The 17,656-nt window shown below is 37.0% G+C and overlaps 1 protein-coding gene across 2 annotated transcripts in view; it reads left to right on the forward strand.

The window, feature by feature from the left end:
* Positions 1 to 17,656, forward strand: part of ankrd11 (ankyrin repeat domain 11) — an 80,451-nt gene that overhangs the window by 43,866 nt on the left and 18,929 nt on the right. The window contains exons 3-5 of one of the 2 annotated variants that reach the window (XM_058993733.1): positions 10,628 to 10,772; positions 14,934 to 15,072; positions 16,243 to 16,323. In XM_058993733.1, coding sequence (XP_058849716.1) covers positions 10,686 to 10,772; positions 14,934 to 15,072; positions 16,243 to 16,323 — 307 coding nt within the window. In that variant the 5' untranslated portion in view covers positions 10,628 to 10,685. The remainder of the gene's footprint in view (positions 1 to 10,627; positions 10,773 to 14,933; positions 15,073 to 16,242; positions 16,324 to 17,656) is intronic. The other variant, XM_034042354.3, reaches the window with a different exon arrangement.

A 17,656-nucleotide genomic window follows, 5' to 3' on the forward strand; every position in this document is an offset into this window, starting at 1 on the left:
ATCTAGGCTAACAGAAGAAGACTGGTGGCAGTTTATATTTGTAAGAAAGTTTGACTATTAAGTTATATCTTGTTGTATAACCTTTTCTCATAACTCTTGATGACCTACTGAAGGACAACGTGGGCTTTTTTTGGGGGGGGGGGGGCGGCATTTGCACAACTGCCTGAAATTTAATACAAGCCAAATGTTGCTTTCAGGCTGCACTGAAACCTGGCTGTTAGCTTTTGTGTTCGCTGGAGGCTGAAGAGCTGAAAGCCTCCCTGTAGAAAAGGAGTTATTTTATATATATAAATAAATGAATTATATATATATATATATATATATATATATATATATATATATAAATAAAATAACTGTAAGTTATGTGTGTTTATTTAAATGTATACTTAACACATACATAATTTGACACCCAATGTCTTCTTGCTAAACTTGTAGTTGAGTTAGTATTTTAGGTTTGATTCGTCAGTTCGATTGGTGTTGTGGATTTAGTGATGATGAGTGCAGCCCTCTGTTACTGGATCATCCAATGAACTGACCGATATTGGCCTGACACTATCGCACTAAAAAGCTGAATTTTACAGGCCTTCTCAAAGGGTACCTTAGGGGACCCTGAGCGTAATGGAAAATAAAGTACAGACTGAGCTCTTAGGGGAAGTGAGTGGAAGGCAGCAAGATCTGTTTTTCTCCCTTTGGAAAAGTTGAGGTCAAGCATATTAATGGCGAGAGAGGATGCACAGCCCCCACCCCCGCCACCCTGTGTGTTCATTCTCTTTTGGATGTAAGTGAAACCACACTACCATGTACTAGCTGCTGTAAAAAAAATTAAAATTAAAATAAATAAAAATTCTCTGCCTTTTGTAGGTTGTTTTTTTTTTTTCAGGCGTTGTCTTGTATTAATTTATAGTACTACAAAAATTAATCACAATAGTATTGGAGGTGTGGAGATTCTGCTGATTTTCATTCATATTTTTTGGAGCCCAGTATAATAAATTTGGCATTGGAACAAAGCCCTACAATCCAGTATGCACAGCATGCTTCAGACTATGCTTCTTTGGTCATCATCTCTCCATTAAATAACAAAAGGAGCAGTCTGATTTAACATAAAACCTGTTTATCTTGGTGTTTTCATTTATTCAGTGAATCCCTTTTGCAGTACAGTAGCAGCGCAGTGTGTTATTTGTTGCATTTTCCTATTTTTCATTTTCATTTTTCTGTTGTACATAACCTTGGGAAAATGCAGCAATCTATCCTTCAGAACAACAGGTATTTATAAGATGGAGGGGGAGAGTACTGAGTTACAAGCACACTTTTTAGCACGGCTAGTTTTGAGACCAAGGTTTGGCAGCTTCAATCGGAAGGCAGGATTGATGATTGTGTGGCTAAGGACGGGGGTAATTTTTTTTTTTCTATGACGTGTGTGTGTGTGTGTGTGTGTGTGTGTGTCAATTTCATTATTATTACTACTAGGCTGTATACAAAGGTTTAATCTCAGGGAGAGTTTTGTTCACATTAGAGCTGTGCTGCACTGCACCTGGCAGCAAACCAGACCCAGAACAGCAGCATCGTGTTGTGCTGTGGATGCTGACAGCAGCCTGAAGAGGATGTTGGCTTTATTAAATCTTGAGAGAGTGTTCAAGCTTCAGTGGTATGCAGCAGAGCTGTTTGTAAGCTGCTGACTGGGTTGTTTGTTCTTGTAAAAAAAGCACATTACAGAGAGTAATCCACATCACAAGCCACATCACTGCTCTCAGCTACTGAGAGTTGATCAGATTATTACCTTTCTGCTACCAACAGTGTCACCCATTTTCCACCATAAAGAATTATATTCACATAATCAACGTACGTTGATCACTTCTGTACAGTTTTGTTGTGTTTGTTGGTGGGTGCTCTATACATTTAGATTTTAAGATGGTGATGCTGGAATAATTTCTACTTGTACTAGAGAACTAGAGATGCAACAATGAATCGATTTCTAATCACAGTGCTTTTCTTGTGCAGGCCACAATTAAATGTCCATTAATCAATTAATTCGTCCAAATGCCCTTTTTGGAACCTCATTTAGCTTGCGACTTTACCCAGAAACTGATTTGTTTTTGTGATGAGAAATGGCAGAAAGTAATGGAAAAATCTTGGTTTTCATGAAGAGCTTTCTCCAATGAATATGATATTATTATGTATAATATACACTTACGGTATACATGTTTTCTTTCTTCTTGCTTTTGAATACTGTTCTCAATGCATTGGTTAATTGTCGATTTTTACCTGTCCAATATTAATTTAGGAAGTTGGTAGCTGACTGCTCCTCTAATTCATACTAAAGCCTTTCACTTTGTTACTTTTTACTATTTTTTACTATTTTTACTACTATTTTACTACTATTTTTTACTATTTTAATATGCACATCTTGCACAAGGTTCTAACATTGGTTTTTATTCCTTTTCTAATATAACTTAAATTGTATTAAAAGAAATATGTGCTGGCAAGCTACTGTAGTGCCTTGATCCCTGGTGACTTGCTGCAGGCTCAATATATACCCCTCCTGTTAACATGAATGATCTGAGCTACTGTGTTTCTTATCTGAACTGTTGGTCCACATGTTGTACTATACACAGCTTTGCTGTCTTTAAGCCTTATATAATCACTTCTCGCTATTCAGAAATGCACTTGAACCAGTGACTGCTATTTTTAGTACCCTTCATATTTTATGCTGACAAATTTGATTATTTTTTTTAAGCTTATTGTTCGTTTGCCAGAAACCACCTAAAATAGTGTCGCTTTTTTGTGAGGAAACTTAAATAACCCAAGTGATAAATCTGTCTCTCCAAGTCAAAGGATACCTTTTAATTTTATTTTTTCAAGAAGCTTTTTATAATTGTTCACCTAAAATGGCTTACTGCTGCAACATGTAATCTACTCATCACAGCGGGTTGCTTTTTTCTTTTTTTTTTTAAAATATATACATTATTTAGGATCGGCCTGCATTTGTTTGTACTGAACATTGCACGTTGTTTGATTGGCCAGCTTCTCAGAAGTTAAAATGCCTACCATTGTTCCAATCATTTTGAAAGGCTGGGTTTCCAAGAACTCTGAGGTTAACCAGGCTAAATGTCTGGCCTTTGGTCTTGTCAGATGACAGTAAATTTAGTAGTAGTCAATCAGGGCAAAGTTTAAGTCAGACTCATTTAATTGAGGCGTGAGATCAGAAACCATTGTTTTGTCTCCATACTGTAGTACAGAAACAAAGTGTAATGTATTCCTAAAGCATTGTATTGAGCTACAGCGTGAGCCTTCCATATGAATGTCATTAGTGTTGGTTAGCCTATATCTCTTTTAAACTGCTCTTCAATATTGGGATGACACTTGGTTTGAAAAATCCTATGCACATGTTCTTGATGGTGTTAGAATATAAATTTGTGACTCTGGGCCTTGTGAGCTAATGAACCACTCACTCATCTGTATGTTTATCTAATTTATTACATGTTTTATTTGTGACCTACTTTTTCAAGATACTGAACTGTTATTGGTTATGGAAGCAATTGCAAACTACAGTGAATTCTAGCGCTGGGACGAACATATAATTTTCATGTTCGGATATTTGTTCAATATTTAGATATTCATTTGATAATGTTTTGGAACACTGTATTAAAGTTGAAAAATATTCCAGAAGGAAGAAAGACCTTACTTTACCCTTGTGAATGAATTACTAAACAAAGAATGCAATACAGTAGTTAAGTTTGTACAATACAATAAAAATATTTACACACCATTCTCTAAAAAATAAAGTTAAAAGGTTGCATTACTGGAGCTGAATAACACTACAGATTAAAGGGTGCACTTGTTAAAAAATGGAATTCAGACATCTACTTTCAAAGCTCATGTACATCCTGAAATGCAGAACAGAAGTTTTTCATATTTGTCATCCAGGAAGCAGAGAAACAGTGAAACACGGATTCTGTTTCATAAATCAAATTACACTTTTCCATACTTCTCTAGATGATGGGGAAATGGATAGTCAACCATCTGTAAATGGTTGTTTGACAAAATCAAGAAGTCTGGGCATTGGGCCTGTATATTTGTTTTGTAAAAAAGTTACTTAGCTACTGTAGGTTCTTGCTGTAAAACAAAGTTGTGAAGGGCAGGAGCCCGAATGGAGTTTTATGAAATAAACTGTATTGGTTATCCCCATGCTACAGTAGTACAATATTGATGCACTGAATAAGCAGGAAAAGTGCATCTCCCCCCCCCCCCCCCCCCAAAAAAAAAAAGCTGTTCTTGCTGTTGTGCTTATCATGATCAGAATTTACTTTCATGCCAGCTATTAGATTTTTTGCACATATGTACAAAAGCGACAAATACAATTAATTAACACAGGTCATGAGCTGTAAAGCTGATCTGGGTCCTGTTGCCTAGATACTGGAGTACAGTAGGCCAGTCTAGATTCTGCAGCACTTTATTTGCACACTAAACACTTGCTGTGGGTCTTCAGTATTAAATGTACGTAATGTGTTGTGGGAGGTGAAACAGTAGATGGGAATGGGCTGCTTAATGAGAAATTGGAGTAGCTTTTACAGTAATATGCTCTGGATTTGATGTTGAGCTGTTCCATCCAGCTAAAAACTACAGCCAGTTATATTTTGTGTTGTGTGATCTGGGTTTTGTGTAACTGCAGTGGCGTTGCTCCCCCTGTTTACTCATACATACTCTTGCATTCAGCTGTGTGTAATGCACTGACTTGTTGTTTTGACTGAGAAGCCATCCTGGTATATGGTTAGTGATACTCCAGCGTTGAGGGTACAAGTCAATCAGTAAAGGCAAAGCTGCGGAAGTTAACAACAGATATATCGAACTACAGTAGCTTAATTTGCTCTCCCAGAACTGACCCCTGCTTGCTTCTTGAAAAGGTACTTGTGTCCATTTGCTGTAGTACACCAGATCTATTTTAAAACTGTGAAATCCCTCCCAGAGTGCAGGCGGCATGGGAGTAAGCTCTATGAGAGATGCTTGCTTGCGTGGGTGCTCAGTACACTTACTGGTACAGTAGGTGGAATGAAGATATTCTGAGAGCTTGTAATACAATGCCACTGTCAAGTGCTAGTATCTCAAAAACATATGTACTGTTCATAAATTATGTCTCAAATTATTATGTAGTGTTCCACATTATGCAAGCTTAATTTTGTGTATTAGGGATGCCTTTCGGGGGGGAGGAGGTTGAAAAATGACTTGGAGACATACATTTTTGTCTCGCTCATTAGTAATCAATACTATATTAGCAGCATTTCTTTTTTGCTCGCCATTACTGGAATGATCAATAACCCCAGTTTGGTTCTTCATTCATTGCTGTTGCAGTTTACATATATTATGCATTTTTACTCTGTTAGTGGTTTATCAATCATACGCATGTTGGCCTTCCCATCTAGATTTTCATTTTTGTAATGTAATTTCTGATCCTTTTATTAGAATTATCTCCCTGGTTATTGTTCAACAAGGGATTGCACAGTATGAAAGGTGTGACCTGTCTCTGTCCCAGGGCAGTCGTGATTGTACCTAGCATCTCAATGAGGTTTCCCTAAACTCATTCAGCTTAGCCATGTGGATTTAGAATGTTAACATTGCTGCCGATGCCCTTTCAATGGATTTTCCTGGTGAAAAATATATCTAAACATGCAAACTACTTCAAACCCATAAACAGAAAAGTTGGTCTACACAGATGGAGGCTTTTACAGTTTTATGGTAAACATGAAAAATGATTTAAACTATTAGAAAGGGCTGCACAAAGATTACTCCTTCGTTTTATCTTTTGTAACAATTTTAACCAAAGGTAACAGTGAAAACAGCAGAATCCTTGAACACAGGAACACTTGTTCTGATCTACTCACAAAAGGTTTTATTGCAGCTAAAGTCTGGCAGATAAACACTTGCATTTTTAAATGCTAAGCACATTTGTGGGCACTGTAAGATCGGTACATTTCTTTACGTTTTTGGATGTTATTAATACATTATTTTGCTGTGACTGATGTTACGCGACGGACGTTACATTGCATTTTATGTGCTGCCACCTAGTGTTAAACTTTTAAAAAGACTTTGAACAAGTCATGTGACTTAAAACCAGGAACTTTGGTACAGGAGCATGGTGCAAGCATGGTTTATGAAGCCAGAAGTTTTTAATAGAGGCAAGATTATAATCAGCTTTCAAATAGTGTGTTTTTTTTTTTTTTTTTTTTTTTTTTTTAAACATACATTTGACATGCATTTAAGTTTTTGGTAGATTCTTGAGAGACTTAATGACTTTAGATTAATTTTAATATTAATAAGATAATAGTTGGTGAAGGCTTTCAGAGAAACATTTTATGTGGGTGATACTTTATTTAAAATAAAGTTCTCCACAGCAAGTATTTTTAAATGGCTATTCTAATGGTTATATGTTAAATTGCAGAGTAAACAGAATGGTAAAGTCTGCAGCAGAAAGAAAGAGACTATCTAGGAAAGTCTGAGGACTAATCCAGAGAGAACAAAAATGGTTGGAGAGAGCACAGGGAAATTGCAGGGAGTAAGGCAAAGGAACGTGAACAAACCTGAATGAGAGTTAACAAGTATAGAGAAAAAAAAACGTGCCAGTGAGAGTGTGACAGAACAGACTGGTCCTCGTACATCATTCCTCTCTCCACAGTCATTTGGAAAGGCTGTTAATAAAGTGAAAAGATTGTTGCCAAAAAGCCCACGAAAGCGAAAAGCAGTCATCAGAAAAGTAGCTGAAGATGGGTTTCTTTCAAAGCAAGTGAAAGTTTATCACAGAAATAGATTACCAGTCATAACTATCAATGCCATGCAAAACTTTTATATAGGTGATGATATTAGCTGCCAAACTCCGGGTAAAAATTTCAGTGAGACCTCTCTTATTGGCCAAGTATAAATGTAAACCAAAAAACTATTTAGTCTTTTCTTTTGGTTTGATGTAACGTCTGTCACGGTCAACTAATTATCACCAGTTAAATATATTTCTTTCAGAATTTACAGTATTTTTTTATATATATATATATTAGACAATCAGAGGTACTCAAACATATGATTGATCATTATATAAGTTTCCAATTCACACAATTCTAACTGGAAAATCTGTGTTTTTGAATAACGTCAGTCACAGTGCTAATTAGTCAATATCAGCCTTTAATGACTGCATTAGGTTTAAATTTTGGTGTTATCATAACTGGAAACAAGCCTCCTATACTATACAGAAAGATTCTTACACAGTTTGTAGCTAATGTTTGGAACATTTTGTGTGTTTGTAATGTCCGTTACATATGGTTTCACCCAAAAATATCACATCTAAGTGATATACAATTCTAGGTAAAAAAAACCGGCATGATACCTTGAGCACTGTTTTGTTTTATGAATGGTCCATGGACACTGTATGACTGCTATACACAACACGTGTTCTGACTTTGCTGGTCACGAAAGTGATCAAACAAAAACACCACTTCAGACTTGCTACATTTTTCTGAAACAGCGCAAATGTATAGGTGGCTGTACGCGTCCATTGGGAGGAATGTCACTGTTCAGAGGACGCCTCACCGCGTACAACGTGACTCAAATGAAGAGCACCTCCAGTCACTCACCGAGGTGAATGAGTTAAAGCAGTACTGTGGAATACAGCAGTAAATAACATTTGATCATATTTTAACAATTCATAGGCACAAACCAAATAAAACAGTCTGTATGGGTGCTTGTATGAGCAGTATCAAATTGACGGCCTGCTCAAGTGAGAATAATTGGGTGCTCCCATGGAGATTCAGCAGAAAATGCTTGTGCAGCTCAAAAGGAACTGCAGACAGTTTGAAAAACAATGTGGACATTCTAAATCTACTGCTCTACAGTAAGCAAAACCCCCTAGAATGTGTGTGGGTGTTTCTTTACTGTAATTGTTTTAAATGGTATAAAAGCAAGCCCACATGTGCCTAAAGGGGAGGTGAATGTGTGGTGGTAATATTTCCCATCCCCGTATTTAAATCTGAATATTATGTGCATGAATGATACAGTAGTTTAGGTACTGTTTTCCCTTGGAAAGGCATGTACAGAACATGTTTTAGTATGTTTGATCAAATACAGTGCCTTGCATAAGTATTCACCCCCCTTGGACTTTTCCACATTTTGTAGTGTTACAACCTGAAATTAAAAATTGATTTAATTAGGATTTTTTGTCACTGATCTATACAAAATAGTCCATAATGTCGAAGTGGGGAAAAAAATCTACATATTTTTCAAAATTATTTACAAATAAAAAACTAAAGTCTTGACTGCATAAGTATTCACCCCCTTTGCTGTGACACCCCTAAATAAGCTCTGGTGCAACCAATTGCCTTCAGAAGTCACATAACACCGTGTAACAATTTTCTTTTTGGTTCCTGGGTAGTAAGTGTTATTTCCTAATTGCTTATGCCTCAAAAGTATAGAAAATGGCTATTATTCCCCACAAACTTTGCTTTTGTGACCAGGACAGTGATATTTTGAAATTTACATATTTCCAATGAGAAAACGGGTGAATTTGTGTCTTCGTTCACATAAAGTCAGAAAAAAAACAACATATGAATCCAAATTAACATGTATTTATACTAAAGTAATACAAAAATGACTACAAAAGATTTAGAAGTGAGTAGTTTTTCGAGATTTACGATTATACTGTAAATCACTTTCACAAATCAGCCCCCAAATGTAGTCTCCCATCATGTTCTCGTTATACTGTCCTTGGTAGCGGCGTTCAAAGTCCAGTATATCCTGGTGGAAGCGCTCGCCTTGCTCCTCCAAGTACGCTCCCATGTTCTCCTTGAATTTATCAAGATGAGCATCAAGGATATGGACTTTGAGGGACATCCTACAGCCCATTGTGCCGTAGTTCTTCACCAGAGTCTCAACCAGCTCCACATAGTTTTCAGCCTTGTTATTGCCCAGGAAGCCCCGAACCACTGCGACAAAGCTGTTCCAAGCCACTTTCTCCTTACTAGTGAGCTTCTTGGGGAATTCATTGCACTCCAGGATCATCTTTATCTGTGGTCCGACGAAGCTGGGCTTTATGGAAGGGTGGCGAGAAGAAAGCCATTGCTGAAAAAAAAACATATCAAATCCCGTTTTGGATTTTGCCAAAAGGCATGCGGGAGACAGCAAACGTGGAAAAAGGTTCTCTGGTCTGATGAGACCAAAATTGAACTTTTTGGCCTTGGCGCAAAACGCTATGTGTGGCGCAAAGCCAACACTGCTCATCACCCTGAGAACACCATCCCCACGGTTAAGCATGGTGGTGGCAGCATCATGTTATGGGGATGCTTTTCATTGGCAGGGACTGGGAAACTGGTCAGGATTGAGAGCAAGATGGATGGAGCCAAATACAGGGAAATTCTAGAGGAAAACCTGTTTCAGTCTGCAAGAGACCTGGGACTGGGGCAGAGGTTCACCTTCCAGCAGGACAATGACCCTAAACAAACAGCCAAAGCTATACTGGAGTGGTTTAAAAACAATAACCTGAATGACTGGGCCACTCTAAGACAAAGCCCAGACCTCAATCTGATTGAGAATCTGTGGCAAGACTTGAAAATTGCTGTTCACCAACGGTCCCCATCTAACTTGACAGATCTTGAGCAATTTTGCCAAGAAGAATGGGCAAAAATTGCAGGATCCAGATGTGCAAAGCTGGTAGAAACTTACCCAAAAAGACTCACAGCTGTAATTGCTGCCAAAGGTGCTTCTACCAAGTATTGACTCAGGGGTGAATACTTATGCAACCAACAAATGTCTTTTTTTTTTTTTTGTTTAATTAACTTTTGTGTCACAATAAAAAATATTTTGCACCTTCAAAGTGTTAAGTATGTTGTGTAAATCAAATGGTAAAAATCCCAATTAAATCCATTTGAATTCCAGGTTGTAACACTACAAAATGTAGAAAAGTCCAAGGGGGGTGAATACTTATGCAAGGCACTGTATCTACTATACCTTTTCTGTTTTTGTTTTCTCTAAACAGCTTTTAAAATATTTCCAGAATCTTTGGTAGGCTTCTTAATTGGAGCATTGGGCCTGAATTTCTCAAGACATGACCCTTTTGTCACCTGAGATGAATTGCTTAAAGCAAACTGTGCTTCAGTTTCCCCATATGCAGGAGCGAGAAGTATTACATTTGCATTGTGTTACTGGATTTCAGATATAAATAGCTGTCTTTGATTAGGAGAGCCACAGAAGAGGGGGGTGTGGCATGTGGTTGTCTGGAGTGCCTGTGTTTACTGGGGTATTTCAAAAAGAGGCTGCCTGTAGTCTCTCCACGCAGAGTATGAAATGTTTTATCGCTGAGAATTCAGGAACTCTACATATCATTTATTTATGTTCCTCTTAAGTGGTTTCCACGTGAGCCTGCTTCTCTTGCTGCATGACAGCGGAAATAAAAAAGCGCAGAGGAATAAAGCATGCATGAATGCAGAACAATACCAGTGTGGGGTTTTTTTTGGAGGGGTGGGGGGGTGTCCAGAGTTTGGTCACAAAGTTATGTACCTGTAATCTTAGTTTTATTCATCAAATGTACATAGTATATCATGACAAAATAAAATGCTATATGTGTAAAAGTGAACACCCACATGTCTTCCTGTTGCAGACCGTTGATGACGATGCGATGGAAGCGTGAATGAGGTTGGCACAGCGAAGGCTGAACGATGCCCAAGGGTGGGGGTTCTAAAACACCCCAGTCGGATGATTTCCCACCGAACACTGATATGGTGGAGAAGCAAACTGGGAAAAAGGTGAGAAAGAAGCTTCTTTTTTTTTTATTATTATTATTATTATTATTATTATTATTATTATTATTATTATTATTATTATTATTATTATTATTATTATTATTATTATAGTAATACATGGTGAACAATAATTTCCCTATAAACTTAAGTATTTTATAGTCTTATACGTGGTGGTGACGCGAGACCTGTGTATAATATGATTAGGTGGTGGCGTGATACTTGTTTAATAAAGTTAATGATAAAACTGCTAACCTCAGTTTTTAAAAACAAGCTCTGCCACCAGCACATGAACACAACAAAACACTGTTGATACCAAAACAAACACAAATGACCTGCAGATTTAAGTTGTCTGCAGAAGACAGGAAGAAATTTCCTCCACCACATGCCTGCAATTTTAATTTCTTTTTTCTAATGTTGTTCACAATGCTGTCATTGTTAAAAGTAAACACGGCTCTACATTTTCTGTATGTTACGTCACCATGTATTATAACTAGGGCTTCTGTTCTGTTTTTATTAATTTCACTTTCACTTTTTATGTACTGTATGAAAAGATTTTCGGTTACTTTCATTTTTTTCTGTCACAATTGTGTCGTAACGTGACAGTGCTTGCACACTTTTTCAATTGTACCTTATTTCCATTGCTGTCTTCTACAACTAAATCCTTATGGTCCTTTTTGTGTGTTAATGCATTTTTTTACATTTTGACACAATTCGCAATTCTGCTTTAAATTCAACGAGCGTGTAAATACTCCCTATCAAACTGTAATAATAGGTTTAAATCTCACGAGCAAGAACAGCCCTCCTCTTGTAATCTCATTTTAAATTTTGTAAGCGTGTTACAATCCTTCAATAGAATTGTAGGAATTTGCTGCCACTCAGTAGTTTATCAGGTTTTAACAGTCAAAACCAAAAATCAGAATCCCTAATTATAACTAATAATATGCACAATAATCCTATCTATTGTTTCTTGTGACATTTATAAGTTCCTCAAGCTAGAACTTTTGTGTATATGTCACCAGAAACCCTCAATGGAATTGCAGCCCTATAATGCACAGTTCGGTGTACATTATTCCTTATGTTATTATCCACTGTTTTTAATGACGCAATAACATTGTAGCTAAGCTACAGTTTGCTAAACATGACACTATTTGTATGTACAACCTATCAAAATACATATAAGTTATAATTTAAGAAGAATGTTGCTCTGTTAAGTATCTGTTTCTGTATTAACCCTCACTAAACTACACTAGGTTTGCTGTTTTCTTAGAGACTGCAAACACAATCTTGTAGAGAGAGAAAGCTGCTCCACAATTCCTTGGTTCCCAGTCCTCATTCCATATGCTTGGGCCATATCCTTCAGCATAGTCTTTTCGCCATATCTCCCATCTGTACTGCAGCAGAGGAGGTAGTGTTTTATTTAGAGCGTCAATTACTTGATTGCAACAGCTTTAATTAATAACACAAGCAATAGAAAAGAGAAGTTCACTATTAGGGGGAGGAAATAAGTTGTATTTATTTCTTCAAACTTCCAAATTATGCTCTTTTCTTGTCACCTAATTGTAAATTTAATGTAAATACTCCATGGAGTCAACAGAAACAATGATTTATTTTCAATTTTCTCAAAAATATTTTAGCAGGTTGCAGGTTGTTTCAATAAATTGCTAATAGAACGTGTTTACAAATGTGATTTTTATTTTTTTTCAACTTGGGACTCATGTAGGTTAAATGGAGAATTTTACAGTAACTGCTTTCCAAACGTGCTTGTTTTTTCTACGTTACATTATATTTTAATTGACTATACCTGTGCCGTGCTGCAGCTGTGGAACCTGCAGAGCTTTGTGTCTGAGTGTCTAGGAATTTGTCATGTCAGCAGTACTGTTAAATAGCTTGTGTTGTAAGGTTCTGAGCTGGATTGCATCAGACATGAATAGAGCTATGGTGTTGCTAGGGAACACGTAAATGTAGTCGGTCAGGGAGGCAGTTGACAGTAAGCATGTTTGGAGCAGCGTGTTATGCAGCGCTCTCACTGTGTGTGTGTGTTTCACTAGATATAACAGCGCAGGAAAACAGGAAAGGAGCTGTGTGCACACAGTGACATCATAGTCTTATGACTGTTCTTGGGCAATAAGCCACACTCTGCCAGTAATTTGTAAAGAGCTCCACTCTTGGTACACCCTGCAATTTTCTGAAGCTCACTTTCTAGCTTGCTGCTAGGACTCATAGCCTGTAAAATACATACAGGAAAAAAAAGGCTATTTGATCACAATTGAATAGCATATTTATTATTATTATTACTATTAACTACTACTGCTTTTAATTCATGTCTAATAATGAAGAAATTAAGATTCGTTCAGTCCCATCTGCAGTTATTGCTGGCAGGCAGGGATTTTCACATCATTCCGATTCCAGACTTTTTTGTTTCTATGTTTCCCCTTTTTATCCTGACTTGAAATACTCCAGCTGCAATACCTGTACATCAGTGGTGTAGTGGTAAATAAAAAAAGTGGGTAAACGCCCCTGTTTGGTGGACTTGAACAGATAAATTCAACAGAGATATATTGAACATGAACAGATACATTGTCATTGGCCCTCAGCCAATCAGAGCCCCCATACAGTCCTTTCTCTCTCAGGTGTTGTTCAGACCCGACGGTGCGCTTCACATGAACAGTTCTGTGAGGGTCCTTTTGTGGGCTAGGATGAAGCCTACTAGCAGGTCCAGTGTGCCTAACAACAGAACATTAACAGAACATAAACAACTATTCACAGAACACTCTCACTTACACACACACACACACACACACACACACACACACAGACACACAGAACACGCAGTCCAGTGGCCACGCCCCCCTGCTCTCTGTTAAAATATCTTCTCTTTAACTTGGTATTTGCACATCACAGGAGAGTAGAAATGAGTATACTCTGTATCCTTTATATGAGAAGTGGGTAAACACTATATTGCCCAAATTTAAAAGTGGGTAAATGCCGTTTATTATTATTATTATTATTATTATTATTATTATTTATTTCTTAGCAGACGCCCTTATCCAGGGCGACTTACAATTGTTACAAGTTATCACATTATACATTATTTCACATTATACAGATATCACATTATTTTTACATACAGTTACCCATTTATACAGTTGGGTTTTTACTGGAGCACTCTAGGTAAAGTACCTTGCTCAAGGGTACAACAGCAGTGTCCCCCACTGGGGATTGAACCCACAACCTTCTGGTCAAGAGGCCAGAGCCCTAGCCACTACTCCACACTGCTGGCGTATTGGCGTATACCCTCAACTACACAACTGCTGTACATTGTGCTTTCAGGTTTGTCCCTATACATGACAGGGACACATTATAAGATGTTGTCTTTTGAAGGTAGGGGTTGGTTATGGTTAGCCCTTAGAGATCAGGGATGTAGACAGTGAGAAACAACCTGGAAACACCTATATTTTAACTCCTAGGAGTGTTTTCAGACTCAGAAGACCGCAAAGGGTTTGGGCTCGCTCTCTTCTGGGATCTAGCAGTTTGTGGTGGACCGTCAAAAGGAAATTCCATCCTGTAATTGCTGGAATTCTCTGGGTAGACAGGACCTTGTTGCAGAGGTATTCCATGGAAAACACTGATTCTCTTGTCTTGCTGCAAAGAAAAATACTTCTACTTTAGCTGAGCTTAACTGCACAGGTCTTCTAATGTATATTTATTTACCCAGGTGTACTTGATTTACTCTACATCTTGTTTTGAGGTGAACCTGGCATGACCGCACCAAGGATACACTGTAGCTTTCATGTTTTGTTTGTATAATGGGTAGGCTAACTTTAAAATACTGCTCCACTGGTACATTTTTTATAAACAATTATGATTTGCCCGCATTTAAAATAAATAAATAAATAAAATTAGGTCAAGCTTAAAAAAAAGATGAAATCAGCTGTTCATTCTCATTGAATTTCTGGAGTATATTAGTTCAAAGGAGAAATTGAAACATCCCTCGTTATTGGACCATTTGCTCATTATTATTAATAATAATAATAATAATAATAATAATAATAATAATAATAATAATAATAATATTATTATTGTTATTATTATTATTATTATTATTGGTTGATGCATTTAAAAATATGTTAATATCCATTGTTTTATTTTCTTTGTTTTTGCTAGGATAAAGATAAAGTCTCTTTAAACAAGACTCCAAAGTTGGACCGAAGTGATGGAGGAAAAGAGATGAAAGAGAAGGCTCCAAAAAGAAAACTACCATTTACTGTTGGAGCGAATGGAGACCAGAAAGATTCAGATTCAGGTAAGAGGCCGTGGGTGCACAGTGATGTTGGGACTCGGAATGCACAAGAAAAACAAATTCTCTTCTGTGTGTACAACTGCCTAGGCACTGTCTTAAATATATTACAGGTACTATTCTGTTTAGCATAATTCTGTCTGATAAGACAACTGTAATACTTTTATAAATCAAGGCTTCCTCTTTATGGTTCATTTATGGTTTCAGAAAATGTAAATACTTATTTTTGTTAAATGCAGTGTTTCGCTGTCTATTTTTGCTTAACGCCAAATATCTATTTAACAGGTGTTCCACTACAGTATGTCAGTCTAGGGTTTTGGTTTGCTTTGAAACGGTGCTTTTTAAGGGGTCCTTTTAAATCTTAATAGCACAACTTTTCTCTTGTCATTTGAAATGCTCTCTTTGAAAAGTATGTGCCATTTCTATTATATTGCAACCAAAACAAGTGGTTGAATGTCATGCCGTTTGCTTGGGGCAGCAGGGCTTTGGGTGACTTGCTTGCTGTAAACGAATGTTTCAAAGTACTCAAGGAACTAGTTAGAAAACCAGTAACACAAACACACTGTTCACCATTTCAATTTCTAAGTACAGGCAGCTGGAGGTTTTTATTCTCATTTTTTGACTTCAATGTTACTGAGTCATGATTTCCAAATCATATTCATTCTGTGTTCTTTATTCTCATTTACATTAAGTACTGTGTTAGTGTATCTCCTGTACTGTAGAGACTTGTACCACTCTGTAGAAACTCACCCATTGTGCTTGACAGTATATCTCAGTGATCTAACACAACTTTCCTTTTCTTTTGTCCCATATTTTTCTATTTCTCTTTATCCATCTTTCTCAAAATCTGCTTCTTTGCACCTTGTTAAAATTATATATATTTTACTATGTATGTGCATTGCATTTCGTGTCTGTCGTGGTATCTGTATCCCATCTTGTTTTTGAATGTTTGTTAATGTGTGTTTTTTTTTTGTTGTGTTTTTTTTTTTTTGATCTGGCACTTTGCATTTCTACTGACCTGGTTTTTGCTGGTGTATTGCGCTCCCTGCACCCCTTTTTATTTTGTGGATCTGTTTCTTTTTCTCTATCTCGTTCTCCTTGTCCACTGCCTGCCTTGTTTTACACTTTGTGTGTGCTTGCCTGCATGCCTGCCCTCCTCCAACCCCCCTGACTCAGATTCTGACCCCGGCCTGTCATCGGAGGCTTGGGATCACCAGTGTGCTGCCGCCTCACTCTCTACTCACAGGCCACACTCAGGTAAACACAACAGCCTAACTTTCCTATGATCTCATTTTAACGTGTACCTGTCATTTCTGTGGGCACTGACATCTGCCACTTGCTGGCACTTGTCTTCTACTTGCTGGCACTTGTCTTCCACTACTTCTTCCTTTTCTTCCTCTTATCTTTCTTGTTTCTAATTCTTGTGTATCTGTTTAACAGTTTTCAACCACAGTATTACCATTCGATCCCAAATCACTCATTTGTATTTTGCCTGCTTTTTTCAGTATGTTTTTTTTTTTTATTATTTAAACTATCCATACCCACCAACACACTGTGAGGAATACATTGTAATGAACCAGTGGAGCTCCCTTTTTATACAATATTTTAATCTTTCAGAGTGAAACATACTACCAACAAACTTACTGGTACTACCCTGGATCCTACATTAAATGTTAGTTAATGGTATACTATGGCAATATACCCGGGGGTTCAAATAGAAAAAAATAAGTTGTCATATGTGGGCCGTCATAATTATTTTTGGTCCGCATTAAACTATTAGCGAAAAAAAACACGTAGACAGTCAATCTATGCATGCATGTATTTATTTACATTATTTTGAAATGCCATATATGGATTTTTTCTGTTCATTTTCTTCACATGCTTGACACATTCTTTCTTTTGACCAAAGGAACAACAACGTTACATCTCAAGAAACTAATAAAAGTAATATGTATTTGTACAAATTACAAATACATTTAAACCTTTAATTTTTACATTCTGCAAGCACCATTTCAGACTCATTGTGTGTTTTTTTTTTTTTTTTTTTTTTTAAGATCAGTATACAAACAATATGACCGCAACATTATTCCTCATTCAGGTTTTCTATTAAATGCCGATTTGTGCTTTCAAGCCATCAAAGTCTCTCCTGAAAAGTGTATCCTCAGAAGTACAGAAAGACGTCTTACTGAGAGACTTGAACGAATCTTGGTATTGATGAGAATGAGATTCAGCTTATAATAGAACAATTCAGACTGATTGTAAAAAGAGCCTGATGCCTACACCACTACAGTATACGCTCTAAATATATTGCTAGGTAAATTCATACATATCAGTGTTATTGTAAATAACTTCATATTAACATTGTAAACATAAGATATAATATTTTTGTATCTAGACCACATTTTCAGTTTGCTCTTAGTGAATCATCTTTTCCGATAAGCGGGTGCTTTCATTACTGTCATACTACTACAAATTGTGGTCTGCAAAGGCGCTTTCGTATGAAAGGATTAAGTCTGCAGTTTTACATTTTGGTCCACCGGCAGACCATATAAACTCGTGGACCTAGATAAGTGAATTCATGAATCTGAGA

This window comes from Acipenser ruthenus, chromosome 20 (assembly GCF_902713425.1).
Source record: "Acipenser ruthenus chromosome 20, fAciRut3.2 maternal haplotype, whole genome shotgun sequence".
Lineage (NCBI taxonomy): Eukaryota > Metazoa > Chordata > Actinopteri > Acipenseriformes > Acipenseridae > Acipenser > Acipenser ruthenus.